The following is a 17,215-nucleotide window of genomic DNA, read 5'->3' on the forward strand; positions in this document are numbered from 1 at the left end:
CCATCATACTCCTGACTTGTGCCTTGTAGATGGTGGAAAGGCTTTGGGGAGTCAGGAGGTGAGTCACTCACCACAGAATACCCAGCCTCTGACCTGCTCTTGTAGCCACGGTATTTATGTGGCTGGTCTAGTTAAGTTCCTGGTCAATGGTGAACCCCAGGATGTTGATGGTGGGGGATTTGGCGTTGGTAATGCCGTTGAATGTCAAAGGAAGGTGGTTAGACTCTCTCTTGTTGAAGATGGTCATTGCCTGTTATCAGCCCAAGCCTGGATGTTGTCCAGGTCTTGTTGCATGCGGGTACGGACTGCTTCATTATCTGAGGGATTGCGAATGGAACTGAACAATGTGCAATCATCAGTGAACATCCCCGCTTCTAACCTTATGATGGGGGGAAGGTCATTGATGAAGCTGCTGAAGATGGTTGGGCCTAGGACACTGCCCTGAGGAACTCCTACAGCAATATCCTGGGACTGAGATGATTGGCCTCCAACAACCACCAACATCTTCCTTTGTGCTAGGTATGACTCCAGCCACTGGAGAATTTTCCCCCTGATTCCCATTGACATCAATTTTACTAGGGCTCCTTAATGCCACACTTGGTCAAATGCTGCCTTGATGTCAAGGGCAGTCACTCTCAACTCACCTCTGGAATTCAGCTCTTTTGTCCATGTTTGGACCAAGGCTGTAATGAGGTCTGGAGCCGAGTGGTCCTGGCGGAACCCAAACTGAGCATCGGTGAGCAGGTAATTGGTGAGTAAGTGCCGCCTGATAGCACTGTCGACGACACCTTCCGTCACTTTGCTGATGATTGAGAGTAGGCTGATGGGGCGGTAATTGGCTGGATTGGATTTGTCCTGCTTTTTGTGAAGAGGACATACCTGGGCAATTTTCCACTTTGTCGGGTAGATGCCAGTGTCGTAGCTGTACTAGAACAGCTCGACTAGAGGCGCAGCTAGTTCTGGAGCACAAGTCTTCAGCACTACAGCCGGGATGTTGTCGGGACCCATTGCCTTTGCTATATCCAGAACTTTGATCTGATCTACTGGTTGTGGGATCGCTTAGCTCTGTCTATAGCATGCTGCTTCTGCTGTTTAGCATGCATGTAATCCTGTGTTGTAGCTTCGCCAGGTTGGCACCTCATTTTTAGGGCCTCATGGATGTCCAGGTTTGAGCTGCTAGATCTGTTCTGAATCTATCCCACTTAGCACGGTGGTCGTGCCACACAACACGACGGACGGTGTTCCTCAGTGTGAAGACGGGACTTTGTCTCCACAAGGACAGTGTGGAGGTCACTCCTACCAATACTGTCATGGACAGATGCATCTGTGACAGGTAGATTGGTGAGGACGAGGTCAAGTAGGTTTTTCCCTCGTGTTGGTTCTCTCTCCACCTGCCGCAGGCCCAGTTTGACAGCTGTGTCCTTCAGGACTCGGCCAGCTCGGTCAGTAGTGGTACTACCGAGCCACTATTGATGATGGACATTGAAGACCCCCACCCAGAGTACATTCTGTGCCCTTGCTACCCTCACTGCTTCCTCCAAGTGGTGCTCAATATGGAGGAGGACTGATTCATCAGCTGAGGGAGGGCGGTAGATGATAATCAACAGGAGGTTTCCTTGCCCATGTTTGACCTGATGCCATGAGACTTCATGGGGTCCGAAGTCAATGTTGAGGACTCCCAGGGCCACTCCATTGTTTACATTACAGCACTGCCTCTGGAAGCAATGTTGTAACATGAATGAAATATGAAAACCACTCCCCCCATCATAAAACCTGAAGTCAAACTGTTTTCATGCAGATGTGAAAAGTACTAAGGCCATAAAGAACTCTTCAGGAACAGAGATGGCTATCATACTATTTCTCTACACAATGTGTTTTAAACTCTTAGATAATAAACTATATACTGCATATAGTGACAACTTCTCAAAACAAACACAATTACATCAAAAGAATATGCTGAAAGCACTTGAAATACTTGTCCTAATTCAACAAGCAAATTTGAACCTTATAACAATGAATTTCATTAAGGCTAAGTGATCTTAAGTTTAGTCAACCAAATTCGTACAAACTGAAAAATACATAACACTACGTAACCCGATAACTTACCTGGGATCTGTCTTTTATGTTGTAATCTCCGAGCTTCCCTCCACAAAGAATTACAAGTTTATCTAGTAATGAAAGAAGGAAGTCTATTGCATTACATCTATCCTTGACTCCACTGACCCAAGCAACCTGATCGCCCCGCAGGTGTCTTTTGGAGTATCCAGTTCTCCGACCAGCCAACTGTCCATCCCGCAACTCTCCAACAGAATGCAAGTTACGAACTTCTTCGTAAATACAATCTCCGACTGTACTTCCCACAAAATTGTCAATGTAATAATAACCGTGTTCATTTAAACGAGGTATGACACACTCCCTCGCTAGTTTCTCAAGGTCTGAAAGCATCTTGTTAAAGCACAAAGCGAATCCTACCAGAGGATCCAGGATTGCTATTTTTGGAATGATCCACTAGTTTAAAGCAACTTTTAACCAGTGAGCCTACAAACTTTCTTGAGCTCACTAATATCACTGTATCCGTCTCTGATTCACAGTGTTAAGATTTCTTGTCTAAGGTCACAGAAACACTCGAGCCTCTGTCAAATCAATTGCACACCTCAGTCCCCCGGCATATCAATGAACATGACCTTTCAGCGCCAATGCTGTTAAGATTAGACCAAGGACCGATTACACCGGTTCAAATTGAAGGCAACAGAGAACGTGCTGTTATCCGCTGGAGGATACGTGCGAGTGGGAGGAGCCGGGGGAGTGTAGAGCCCGGCTCGGCCTCTCCGCCATTGAGTAATTCCACCACAGCATGTACACAACGCCGGGTGCAGCAGGCCAAAGGCTGCGGGCCGCCCCAGGCCACGGTGCGAGTAAGTCACATCCGCTCTTATTCACACCACATCGGTTTCATCTGGGCTGCAACAGGGAGCGATTAGGAGGGAAAAGAAAATAATACTCCTGCAATCTCCCCGTGGCTCTGAAACCCACACACGTTTCAATTAATTGAAAATGATTAAGAAGGGTGAATTATGAAACGAACTCGCCCGAGGAAGATCCGCCGTTTTATTTTCCTTGGCTAGTCTGACAGATTTACACTGCCGAGTGAAGGAAGCAGCATCTGACCATCAACCATCTTCTAAAGTACAGTAAACAGATGTGGAGATGCCGGTGATGGACTGGGGTTGACAATTGTAAACAATTTTACAACACCAAGTTATAGTCCAGCAATTTTATTTTAAATTCACAAGCTTTCGGAGGCTTCCCCCTTCGTCAGGTGAACGATGTGAACGAGGATTTCATTTTCACATCGTTCACCTGACGAAGGGGGAAGCCTCCGAAAGCTTGTGAATTTAAAATAAAATTGCTGGACTATAACTTGGTGTTGTAAAATTGTTTACAACAGTAAACAGAAACCTGTTTCAAGGATGTCAAGCCACCCCTATATCCTTGTCAACAAAATCAAGTGGTTTTGATTAAAGAAAGAATTCGATTTTAAACAACTTAAGGGCGCATTCACTTTACATCTGGGGAAACCAAACGCAGATTGGGTGATCGCTTTGCTGAACATCTCCGCTCTGTCCGCAAGCGTGACCCTAACCGTGCCATTTTAATTCCTCCTCCCACTCCCACCTCGGCCTCTTACACTGTTCAAATGAAGCTCGAGGAACAGCATCTCATCTTTCATTTAGGCACTTTACAACCTTCCAGACTCAACACTGATTTCAATAACTTCAGATCATAACTGCTGCTCCCATTTTTTTTTTTGGTCAGCTAGTGCTGGTAATGGTTCTGCTGCTGCCATTTACAGCTACTCCTGACCAATCTTTTGATTCTTAACCTGTCCCATTACCACTTGCCTTGCACCATCAACCTTTTTGTCATTTAATCACTCGTGCCCTCTATCACAGACCTTCCTTTTTGTTCTTTCCTCCCCTCCCTCCTTTCCCTGGCTCTGTACTTGCTCAAAAACTTTAACTTTTTAAAAATCTTCCAGTTCTAGGTCTTCGACCTGAAACGTTAACTCTGTTTCTTTCTCCACAGATGCTGCCTGACTTGCTGAGCTTCTCCAGCATTTTCTGTTTTCATTTCAGATTTCCAGCATCCGCAGTAATTTGCATTTGATTTCACATTACATCTGTAGTGTCTGTCACACCAACTCTGCAGTTATAGTGCAAATCAATCTGAATCCAGAGTCAAGGCCGGCGCCAGAACAAAGCAGAGTGAGGTTCCTTGGAGAAATGGGTCTCAGTCTACTTCACTTTGGAGTCATTTCAGGTCTTGTCACTGGGTTTAAACTAACCAAGTTAAGCATTGTAGTAACAATAACTTGTATTTACATAGCACCTTTAATGTAAGAAAACATCCCAAGGTGCTTTACGGAAGTGTAATTAAATAACGAAATGAAGCCCAGCCAAAGGAGGGCTGACTAAAAGCTTGGTCACGTGGATAGGTTTTACGGAGGGTCTTAAAAGAGGAGAAAGAGGTTGAAAGACAGAGAGGTTTTGGCAGGTAACACTGACGCTAATCTTGCGGTGTAAATGCACTGAAAAATAATGATCTTATGTGGCTGTATTATAGTGCCACACAAGCAAAAATTACAGGCTTTAAAAGGGGCGATTAGAACCCATTTGAAAGTTGGTGCCAATTTTACAAATTTAAATTAGATGCAATTATATAGAATTGTTCAGAGTAAAACATGAAGCAAAACACTCTCAACTACTGATCTATATCTAACTATTTTTTCTACAGGTGAAAGTCCATTGTTTTCCAGACACCCTGGGCCTGATTTTAGCAGGCCTGCGGGTTTCCGGCGGGTTGGGTTTCGGGAGCGTGGCCTCCGCGCCCGGTGAAATTAGTGGGTTGCCCGCGCGATCGTAGCAGGCAATCCACTAATTGGAGCCACTTACCTGCTCCGCCGGGGTCCGCGCTGCTGGTCTGCGCGTCGGGCGGGCTGCGCATGCGCAGTACGATCTGTCAACTGGAGGCTCTCTAGTTAAAGGGGCAGTCCTCCACTGGCAGATGCTGCAACCAATGGAACAAATTACAGCATGGAGCAGCCCAGGGGGAAGGCTGCTCCCAGTTTAATGATGCCTCACCCCAGGTATCATGAGATGGAGTGAGGAGGAGGGGGAGGACAGAGATCTTCCACCCGGCGGGCGGGAGGAAGCGGCCTGCCTCTGCCACCAAGAAGGCCTGGCTCGAGGTGGCAGAGGAGGTCACCAGCACCACCAACATATCGCCCACCTGCATACAGTGCAGGAGGCGCTCCAATGACCGCAGTAGGTCAGCCACAGTGAGAACACGTAGTCTTTCCCCTACACTCCGTCTGCCACAACACTGCCCCCACCCCACATCTCCTTCGGCACCGCCAACACTACTCTGTCACATCACCCCTCATACCCACTCAAACCCCATCCTCATCTTACCTGCACCTACTCACCTCGCCAGTACTCACCCCGCCACTAACACGCAACCCAATCCTCATACAATCTCATGGCTCTATCCCATACTCACCCTCTCGTGCATCTCCCTCACGGCCAGCCTCACTCAACCTGCCACCACCTGTGCTGCAGCTACAGGGCATGCATCACATATGTGCAGTAGGCAGCGTAAGGCAAACGTGTCGTGAGCATGAAGGGGATGCACAGGGGTGTCTGAGGGTTTGCCATGGGTGTTACCTATATTGAATTTCAGAGCAACAAACATCACACATTATATTGGCACCACCACTGCCATGTCTCCGCGAATCCTGTCTGTTGTGTCCAATAATGCCCGCTCCTGGGTATCACTATGAGGACCCACCACTGATGCCACCCATTGTGTTACTGCAGAGTAGGTGCAGGTGTATTTGCAGGGCTCTTCCGCGCAGACGACTGAGAGACATCGGCGGTGTACCCGGCTGCACCCTGGAAGGATGCGGAGGAGAAGTTGTGGAGGGCAGTGGTGACTTTGGCAGCGACAGGTAAGCAAATGGTGCTGGGGCCAGCCAGGAGCAGCTCGGCATGAAAGAGCCTGCAGATCTCCACGACTACATGTCGAGTGAATCTGCGCCTCCGTGTGCACTGCTGCTCGGAGAGGTCCGGGGAGCTGCGCCTCGGTCTGTGGACCCTGTGGCGAGGGTAGTGCCCTCTGCGACGCATCTCTCTCTGCGGTTGCCCTCCCTTCTGCTGTGCAGGTGGGCGTGCAACAGCACCGTGTTGGGGGGCTCCACGTCTCTGCGGCGGACGGCGTGGACTGCGAGGCTGCTGGGGCTGGTCATGCTGTTCGTCCTCCGAGGGTGTCCACGCACCACCCATCTGGCAGGTGTTGGTCTGAGGGGTTGTGCAGGATAGGTGGGTGGTTCCTCGGACTGGGGCTGCGGTTTCGAGTCGGTCTGTCCTCTGGCTTGGCGGGGGGTGGTGGGGGGCAGGGGTTGCCCTATGTGACGCGATGGCCTCCTGCGTGGGTGAGGGCTCTCCCCCGTGGAGTGCACCTTGGCAGCTGCCACAGGCTGCTGGCTGCAACACGCCTGGTTGGAGGGAGGCTGTTTCCCCCAGTGTGTGAAACACTCTGCGTTGAAGGTAAAATCTCACACTTCCTGTTTTGACAGCTGATTCAGCTCATTTAATGACCTCAACAAGCAAGGTAAGTACACTCAAGTGGAACTCTGCTGGCTTTAATTGCCTGCGGGATTCCCACCAGCGGGGGCCGCGCACGCAGCCCCGCACGTCATCAGGGAACCCGGAAGTGGTCGGGATCGTGGCGCGATCCGGTCACGTGACTGGATATCGGGATTTTCGGGGCCCCCCCGCTGGAAACCCACAGGAAACCCGACGGTAAAATCAAGCCCCCTATAACTGCTACCTGTCCTCCTTTTGGCCAAACAGTCTGTTTTTTGAGCAGGCCATCCTTTTGTTTTTATTTTAAATTTAAAAAGTACCATGTGCCAGTTTTCTCAGGTGTTAGCCATTTTTGGCAGTTTTTTTTCATTCAGGAAAATATCAAAACCTGAACAATTCAAACTATTTTAGTCCCTGCAAAACCATTAATGTTTTGATAAGAAGTTCAATGCCACTAGCATGAAGAGCAGCTTGTCCCAGATATAAAAATATTAAAATGTCCAAATAAATACCTTACACTATAACTAAGAAGTAAGGGAATGTCTCCAAATGTATAGAAACTAATACTAAAAACTGGGTACAAATATTGATACAAAAAGTAAATATTTAGCATCTAAGCAAAGAGCTGAAAACATGCAGGAGACATAGAAAGGGGCTGCATTGAAATAAATATTCTCTGCATATCAGCTGAATGTTGAGGGCACATAACAATTGAAATAATTTGCCTTAATGTAATTTTTAAAGTTTTCCCTTAAGCCACATCCTGGCCCTGCCTCTGTCCTATCCCCATCTTGTTTTGGATTTGGCTAAAGGTGGCAACCCTTCCCTGCACTATAATTTCATTCAGCTGCTCCACAGGCAATTTATGAATTATTGGGTTTTCATTTATTTAAGTCAAGGTTAACAGTGTGTTCAACTTACTTTGTTTCTTTTAATCTCAATGTAAAACAATGGTTGTAACAATTTCTAGGTCTCTATTTATTATACTTTTTTTACATATATACATACACATACTTTTCTTACACCTCTGTGAAACGCACTGGGACTTTATTATTCAGTATGGTATGTTATAGGTGAGTCATGGTATATAGCTGGGTGGGACAATGTGGAGAAGGGAAAATTTATCAATGGAACTAGCTATAAAATTTTGCCAATTAAGTTGAGTAGCAAATGAGTAGCAGAAGGAAGGGAAGATGAATTGTTGACTATTGTGGAAGATTGGAAACTGACAACAGACCTTGAAGAACAGTTTCTTTTCTGGTACAGATAATTAACAGCAATTTGAGGCTGGATATAGAGCTATGGTTTGAATAGATAAACAGCATGTACATGATGTGTTGATGAGCTTTGTGGGAGACAAGATTGGAGTCACATGAAAGAATCCTTCCAAAATAAGCAGAGTAATTGGCTGAGTGCAGAGATGTGGGTGAAGTGAGTGAAGTCCATGCAGTGGGAATGGGAATCAGGGACCTGTGGGAGCAGTGATGTGAAGATTCTTAAGAAGGCTGAAGATGAGAGGACCAAAGATGTGTTGAAGAGGATTAAGAGTGTAGCAAAGAGGGTATTGGGATGGACTGCTAACATCACATGAGAAAAGGATTAAGGTAAGAATGATTGGGCAGCGGGGATGTAGGCAGCAAATTTAGAATTGTACACACTTCTTCCAAACGGCAGCCACCCCCCTCCCCCGAACTACATTAAAAAAAGATGCATTCTGGTACATTTTAAACATTTTTTAAAAAATTGACAATTGATGGATTGATAAGGAATAAGGAATATAAGGAAAATCACTGACACTTGAGTTTATTCATATTCAAGAGACCAGGTTAGGTAAGGGTATCAAGGGACATGGAGCTACGCCGGTTAAAGGAGTTGAGGTACAGATCAGCCATGATCTAATTGAACGGCGGAGCAGGCTCGAGGGGCTGAATGGAACATAGGAACAGGAGTAGCCAATCAGAATTCAAACATTGCACTCTTCTACCCCCCCCTTCACGGGCACTCCCTTCTCTCTTTACACAGCAACCCCCCCCCTTTATTCATCTTCCCTAATTCACAAAGACACTCCTCTCCTTTGACCATCCCCCTCAATTCACAGAAGTACTTTCTTGATCTATGTTCCCACACCGTTAACTTTGGAGTCCCCCAAGTATCTATCCTTAGTTCCCTCCTATTTATCATCTACATGCTGCCCCTCAATGACATCATCTGAAAACACCCAGTTCTACCTCACCACCACCTCTCTTGATCCCTCCACTGCATCTGATTTGTCACGCTGCTTCTCCGAAAGCCAGTACTGAATGAGCAGAAATTTCCTCCAATTATATATCAGGAAGACTGAAATTCAGCCCCTACCACAAACTACATTCCCTAGCCACCTACTCCATCCCCCTCCCTGGCCACTGTCTGAGGCTGAACCAGACAGTTTGCAACCTTGGCATCCTATTTGACCCTGAGCTGAGCTTCCAACCCCGTAAAACCTACCTCTTTGACCAAGCTTTTCGTCACCTGTCCTAATATCTCCTTACATGGCTTGGTGTCACATTTTGTTTGATAACGCTCCTGTGAAGCATCTTGGCACGTTTTACTACGTTATAGGTGCTTTATAAATGCAAGTTGTTGTGGCAACCTCCTCTCCCTCCCTGTTCATGTTTGCACTTTTTTCCCTCAGTTTACACCAGCACTCTCCTCCCCCTCCAGGTTCATACTGGCTCTCTTCCCCTCCTCTTTCCCCTCAGTTCCTTTTGACACTTCTCACCCCGTTCCCTTCAGTCCTCACTGGAACCTTTCATCCTCGCTCGGTTCATGCTAGTACTCTCCTACCCCTTCCCTCCATTCTCAGCACAGCTTCTGCTCTTGCTTCTTGTTGCCCCAGGGATGAAATATTGCTAACAGCGGGAATTTATGTAGTAGTTGTGCAAGATTGGGATTTCTAATCTCACAAAACTATTGTGAGAAATCCCACCCATAGCAGTGTTTCACTCCTGGAGCAGTAGGAGGTCAGATGCAAAGCCAAAAAGGGTACGCAAGTGCATTCCCCTGACTAACCCATGCTGTGCAGGCCTTTGTGGCAATGGTAGCTGACACACTTTAGTTCCCCCCCCACACTGAGCATTTTAAGTGTTGTAGGGGCTAAAACCAAAATGATGCCTGGCAACTTCTGATGGCCTGTCTGCACGTTGGGGAATTGGCACATTTGCTGTTTGTGTGAGATTTGGGTCTCCTTGTATCATAACTTTATAATTCAACATACTACACTCTAGTTTGATAAATGAATAATTTATATTAGATTTAATAGGCAGAAGTATACCAAAGAAGTTCTTACAGAACACTTTAATGTTGCAACCAAAATAAGAAAATGCACTTTCACTCTAGATATAGATGTAGAAACATAAGCACAATAACATTTTAATTCTTGGAGCAGAAAAAAGAATATTTTGAAACTGGAATTTATGTTTTCACTGTGTTCCTCCTTGCATTAAGTAATTTTAGTTACTGACCTTATGTCTTCCTCTGATTTTGTAGTGCCCAAGTTTCCCATCGGCATGCAATATAAGTTTATCCATTCTTTGCAGAAGAAGTCCTATAGATGCACAGCCAGGCTCAGTACCCTGCACCCACATTATTTTGTCTCCACGAATAGTTTTATTGGGAGTGCCAGTTAGAGCGGCTACTTCTTTATCTGAACTGGTACTCTGACCCGCCAGCGTTCCATCCTCAAAGTTACCACTCTGATGGAGAGCTACAACTTCTTGCAAAATTTTGTCGCCAATTTTGTGCCCCAAGAAGTCGTCCACAAAACATAAGCCGTATTGATTCATGCAGGGTGCTATGTGATCTAACACCAGCCTTGGCAAGTTCATTCTCTTATTGCTTGTAGTTTTAGTACAAAGATGTTTATTCAAGGTATCAGATACTACCCACGATTCGCATTTTACTTCACATTGAACCTCCCGGTTATTAGAAATTCCTTTCGAACACTTTGGTAGTTCATCCTCAATATCTGCATCTTTTCTTTTTACTTTATTGTCACTTTCTAAACTATCTGAACTTTTTGTGAAAAGTGTATTCATTGGGTCCAAAGAATCTCCGTGTAGTGTTGCTATTTGGGTTTGCACAAGTGGAGGACTGTGAACCGCGCCGGCATGTGCAGAGTTCGTGTTGTACGTGTGGAGCGACATGTCCGCGTGTTTATTTACTTGTTGGGAACACAGGCGTTTGCGCGGTGGTTCCGCGCAGTCCCAGTCTGCCTGGGGCGCGCTCCCGCCGGCACGGTTGTCATGTTCCCACAACAGTTCCAGGCAGTGCGAACTGTCAGTAGCTTCCACGCGCTGCACATCGCAGTCGTTATTCGCGCGTCCGACAAAGAGCCCACTCGCGCCGTCAGGTTCCACGAGCAGCCGTTCGAACTCATTCTCGCGGTCGGGTTCCACAGCCAGCCGTTGTGACCCGCCTGTGCTGTCACCTTGCACAAGCTGTTGGAGTACACCCGTGCCGCTCTCAGGTTCCGCAACGACTTTTCCCAACCTGCGCGTGGTGCCCACGTCGTGAGCCCCGCTACGACTGTCAGATTCGTTTTCCATATTCTTCACTTCTGGAACATGGTAACAAGTCTCTGGTAAAGAACCTCCTTTTCCACCGCCTGCTCGATTCCATTGCCGAGTTCCATTCTCCTTGTCCAGCCAGTGGAGTAAGTGGTCCGAATCGCCAAAGTCAAACAAATTTGCATCGGTCTTGAAACAATCCCGATCTCGCCCTTGCTTCTCTTCCTCAAGCCCGGTGCGCGTGCTCGCAACGTTCTCTTCCCCGGAGCAGTCGAGGTGCCGCGAGACGCTCTCGTTTCCCAGCCGCTCCTGCACGCGCTCACTGACCTGCTTTTTGGTCTGCTCGAACCCTGTCATCATATTCAACTATTCACGCGGAGTGGTTGTAAAGTTTAGCAAAATCATAAATCACAGATTCGATTAGTAAAACCCATTGTACCTGAGGCAACCTTCAATTCACAATAAGTGCGCGCGCTTTCGAAACGTTTTATGACATTTCCAATGGGAAGAAATTTAAAAACGCCATCTACCTCCCCCGCTACAGAAAATTTGTCCACGAAGTTATGAAACACTTACTAGGAAATGAACGTTTGATATCTGCGCATCAGAAAATACATCTCAACTCTGGATTTATACCAAGTTGTTCTTATTTATACTCCTGGCCATGTGACTAATGTATTTTGGGAAGTGAATCGTCGCATGCATTTCTATGTAGGAATCTCAAAACTGATCGAAGTGAATGGGTAGCCTACATAGTCGATGTCTTGAAAGGGCTACGCCTGGATAATATTCCATGAAAGTATAAAGTTTCTCAATTACAAGTATTGTCAAAATCAACAGTTAACAAGATAAATTAAAAATCTACTGAATTTTATCACGGTTTAATGTGCATCAAATATAAAATCTAACCACTTAAATCAATGAAAGTGTAAAATGACAATGATTCACTACCACGACTCTAGATATCGAATAACTTGAGCTGGCAGTAATTAGGGCATGGTGTTATTTTTAGTTGTAAATCACATGTATTAAATATACAATGTAAAATATTACAAAAAGCCCTGTTATCTAATAACACTAATAAAAGGAAGAAAGACTTGAATTTATGTATAGCACCTTTCAGGTCCTTGGGCCTTCCAAAAGCACTTGCATATATTAGAGAATTGGCACATCTGTCATTGTTTTCGCAAACTGCATAGAAAGGTAGGAATGCCCAGGACATGAAAGAACCATTGCACTCCATCTGGCTGTCCCAGTGTCTAGAAAATATCATATTCCATAATATCTGTTATAACCTATCACGTTTCTCATCAGTTATCCACTTTTGTCTTGAATTTACTGATACAGTCAGCCCCCATTATCTCCCCTGACAGTCCATTTCATACTTTCACCACTCTATAAAATACTTAAATCTGAATTATATAAGAATATCATAGCTAAAATACCTACGTAGCAAAAGTTCTGATGTATGTACACGATGTCATTCTTTGTTGATCAATATTCTAATCTGGGGTTTGCGTGGTATCTCAAACAGTAGAAACTGTAAGATTAGATCATTGCTTTTTCATGCCATGATATTTCTCATTCATGTAAACTTTCAATTTTTGTTTTTTATCCATGCTGGGGTACACATCAGCACGTCACATAAACTTCATGTTTTATGTGTGATTCTGCATAGCATGTTGTTATGACTCAAGTTTTTTTCTGATATTTTTTACACAAGTCTAATGGAAAAGTCCATTTCCAGATGCAAGCCCTCGCTCCTTATGAATTGAAGTGTAACCTTATGCATTCAGTATCTAGGACATAGTGTGCCAGAGTGAACAATTGACCTTTTTACTATTGCTGTGTACATTGGAAACAGTATGGTTGTTCCATTAATTCCTGACCTCTCCAAAATCAATGGAAAATAAGATGCTAACAAACTATGAAAACTGATTCATTTTATTAAGAGATAAAAATATCAAAAATAAAATGTTCAATCAGCAGAATGAGTACAGTAATAGAATACTTAATTTCTCACCTGTGCTTCATCCAATATAAGTCAAAAAGACTTGGCAAATCTCTTGAGTAACTTTGGACCACATGTGCATCTTGATTAAAAGCTTTACATGAGATGTGAACTTCATGGAGTGCCTTGTTAGCCGCTGGTCCATATTGGTGATACAGCGAGAACAGGCCAGCAGTTACTCCAGTCTTAGTTATGTCTAGCTCTTCTCTTTGATCCAGCCTTGTACAAAAGAAGATAGACAGATTTTGTTCATAATCAATCAAGGCTAACCCACTGCGAAACACTCCTGGCAATGAAAGACCTGTCAACGAAGATAGGTTTTCAGAAGTAATAGAACAGCTCTCAGATACCAGATTCACAGTTCTTTGCTACGAGTCTGGTAAACAGATCCCCTGTTGAGATAGGAATGGGTAATAAATGCCAGCCTTGCCAGCAACGCCGACATCCCTAGAATGAAAAAATAAACATCCCATATAGTTGCTCTCTGACTCTTGCAGTACACAACTCACATGTCATATGTATCAGGAAACAGTCAAACCATTTCACCTGCTAGGATACTGCCTATAATAATCTACATACTAGCCAGGGTATGTGGATTTTCCATCTTCCCAGTACAAAAAAACAAAGATAACAGACAAAATCTCCCAGAATTCAGTTGCAGAGCCCATTTAAAGTAGCTACAATAATGGCACGCTATAAATTCCAGTAAAATATATAACGTAGAAATTGCTAAGATATGAAACAGGAGTGATATTCTATCTGACACACAAGTGTTGGCAGGTTACATCGGAACTACAGCACAGAAACAGGCCATTCGGCCCAACTTGTCTATGCCGGCGTTTATGCTCCACGAGTCTCCTCCCTCCCTACTTCATCTAACCTTATCAGCATACCCTTCATTCCTTTCTCCCGCATGTGCTTATCTAGCTTCCCCTTAAATGCATCTATACTATGTGCCTCAACTACTCCTTGTGGTAGCATGGTTTTGTGAGAGGAAAATCATGTCTCACGAATTTGATTGAGTTTTTTGAAGGGGTAACCAAGAAGATAGATGAGGGCTGTGCAGTAGACGTGGTCTACATGGACTTTAGCAAAGCCTTTGACAAGGTACCGCATGGTAGGTTGTTACATAAGGTTAAATCTCACGGGATCCAAGGTGAGGTAGCCAATTGGATACAAAATTGGATTGATGACAGAAGACAGAGGGTGGTTGTAGAGGGTTGTTTTTCAAACTGGAGGCCTGTGACCAGCGGTGTGCCTCAGGGATCGGTGCTGGGTCCACTGTTATTTGTTATTTATATTAATGATTTGGATGAGAACTTAGGAGGCATGGTTAGTAAGTTTGCAGATGACACCAAGATTGGTGGCATTGTGGACAGTGAAGAAGGTTATCTAGGATTGAAACGGGATCTTGATAAATTGGGCCAGTGGGCCGATGAATGGCAGATGGAGTTTAATTTAGATAAATGTGAGGTGATGCATTTTGGTAGATCAAATTGGGCCAGGACCTACTCCGTTAATGGTAGGGCGTTGGGGAGAGTTATAGAACATAGAGATCTAGGAGTACAGGTTCATAGCTCCTTGAAAGTGGAGTCACAGGTGGATAGGGTGGTGAAGAAGGCATTCGGCATGCTTGGTTTCATTGGTCAGAACATTGAATACAGGAGTTGGGATGTCTTGTTGAAGTTGTACAGGACATTAGTAAGGCCACACTTGGAGTACTGTGTACAGTTCTGGTCACCCTATTATAGAAAGGATATTATTAAACTAGAAAGAGTGCAGAAAAGATTTACTAGGATGCTACCGGGACTTGATGGTTTGACTTATAGGGAGAGGTTAGATAGACTGGGACTTTTTTCCCTGGAGAGTAGGAGGTTTCGGGGTGATCTTATAGAAGTCTATAAAATAATGAGGGGCATAGATAAGGTCGATAGTCAAAATCTTTTCCCAAAGGTAGGGGAGTCTATAACGAGGGGACATAGATTTAAGGTGAGAGGGGAGAGATACAAAAGGGTCCAGAGGGGCAATTTTTTCACTCAAAGGGTGGTGAGTGTCTGGAACGAGCTGCCAGAGGCAGTAGTAGAGGCGGGTACAATTTTGTCTTTTAAAAAGCATTTGGACAGTTACATGGGTAAGATGGGTATAGAGGGATATGGGCCAAGTACAGGCAATTGGGACTAGCTTAGTGGTATAAACTGGGCGACATGGACATGTTGGGCCGAAGGGCCTGTTTCCATGTTGTAACTTCTATGATTCTATGATTCTATGCTCCATATTCTTACCACTCTTTGGGTAGAGGTTTCTTCTGAATTCCCTATTGGATTTGTTAGCGACTATTTCATATTTAAGACCTCTGCTTTTGGACTCCCCCACAAGTGGAAACATTTTCTCTACGTCTAGCCTATCAAACCCTTTCATTATCTTAAAGACCTCTATCAGGTCACCCTCAGTCTTCTCATTTCTAGAGTGAAAAGCCCCAGCTTGTTCAGCCTTTCCTGACAAGTATATCCTCTCAGTTCTGGAATCATCCCTGTGAATCTTTTTTGCACCTTCTATAATATGGAGACCAGAACTGTGCGCAGTACTCCCAAGTGTGGACTAACCAAGCTTCTATACAAGTTTAACGTAACTTCTCTGCTTTTCAATTCTATCCCTCCAGAAACAAACCACAGTGATTGAATTGCCTTTTTTATGGCCTTATTAACCTGCATCGCTACTTTTACTGATTTGTGATCTTTACCTCTAGATTTCTTTTGCTCCTGTATCCCATTTAGACTCTTATTGTCCAAGTAGTATGTGGCCTTCTTATTCTTCCTACTAAAATCCACCACCTCACACTTACCTAGATTGAAATTCATTTGCCAATTACACACCCATTCTGCAAGTTTATTAATGTCCTCGTGCATATTGATACATTCTTCCTTTGTATTAACTACACCCTCCAATTTAGTGTTGTCTGCAAATTTTGAAATTGTACTTCCGATTCCCGAATCCAAATCATTAATGTAAATTGTGACCAACAATGGTCCCAGCACCGATCCCTGTGGAATGACACTTCCCAGCTTTTGCCAGTCTGAAGAGCTATCCTTAAACCCTACTCTCTGTTTCCTATTTTGTAGCCAACTTGCTATCCATTCTGCTACCTGTCCCCTGACTCCACCTGCTCCGACCTTAGTCATGCGTCTACAATGCGGTACCTTATCGAAGGCCTTTTGAAAATCTAAATACAATACATCCATTGCATTACCCTTGTCTACTCTTTCTGTTATTTCTTCAAAGAATTCAACAAGGTTGGTCAAGCATGACTTTCCCTTCTGAAATCTGTGCTGACTATTCTTTATTATATTTTCTGTCTCTAGAAGTTTTTCTATTACATCTATGAGTAAAGATATCATTATTTTTCCTACCATCAACATTAAGCTAACTGGTCTGTAGTTCCCTGGACTTGTTCTAGCTCCCTTTTTAACTATAGGAATAACACTAGCTGTCCATCAGTCCTCTGGCACTATTTCCTTTTCTATTGAATTTGTAATAGTGCCTCTGCTATATCCTCCCTAACTTCTTTTAATATTCACGGATGCAATCCAACCAGACCAGGGGTTTTATTCTCTCTAAATTTGATTAGTTATCAATTATCTCCCCCCTTTCTATCTTAAATGTCTATATCTTTTTTGATCTCTTCTTCTAATGTCATGCCCATCTTGTTAGTCTCCCTGGTAAATACTAAGGCAAAGTAACTATTCAATAATTCTGCCATTTCACTGTCATTACCTGTGAATTTATCTTGTGCATCCCTTAGTGGCCCTATCCCTATTCTGATTTTTCTTTTGTTATTTATGTGTCTATAGAATATTTTACTATTTCTTTTTATATTCCTTGATAATTTAATTTCGTAGTTCCTCTTTGCTTTCCTAATTGTTGTTTTGATTTCTTTCCTAACCTTTTCGTATTCCCTTTTGTCATCCTCTCCTTTATGTATACTTAGAGTATGCCTTTTTCTTCAGTTTTAATTTTAT

At 44.2% G+C, this 17,215-nt stretch overlaps 1 protein-coding gene across 2 annotated transcripts in view; it reads right to left on the reverse strand.

Moving 5' to 3' along the window:
• The window catches only part of egln3 (egl-9 family hypoxia-inducible factor 3), a 35,330-nt gene extending 23,572 nt beyond the window's left edge, over positions 1-11,758 (reverse strand). Inside the window, exon 1 of one of the 2 annotated variants that reach the window (XM_067991433.1) lies at positions 10,145-11,758. In XM_067991433.1, coding sequence (XP_067847534.1) covers positions 10,145-11,548 — 1,404 coding nt within the window. In that variant the 5' untranslated portion in view covers positions 11,549-11,758. Of the gene's footprint in view, positions 1-2,106; positions 2,728-10,144 lie in introns of those variants that run through there. The other variant, XM_067991434.1, reaches the window with a different exon arrangement.
• Positions 11,759-17,215: the final 5,457 nt, after the last annotated feature.

This window comes from Heptranchias perlo, chromosome 10 (assembly GCF_035084215.1).
Source record: "Heptranchias perlo isolate sHepPer1 chromosome 10, sHepPer1.hap1, whole genome shotgun sequence".
NCBI lineage: Eukaryota > Metazoa > Chordata > Chondrichthyes > Hexanchiformes > Hexanchidae > Heptranchias > Heptranchias perlo.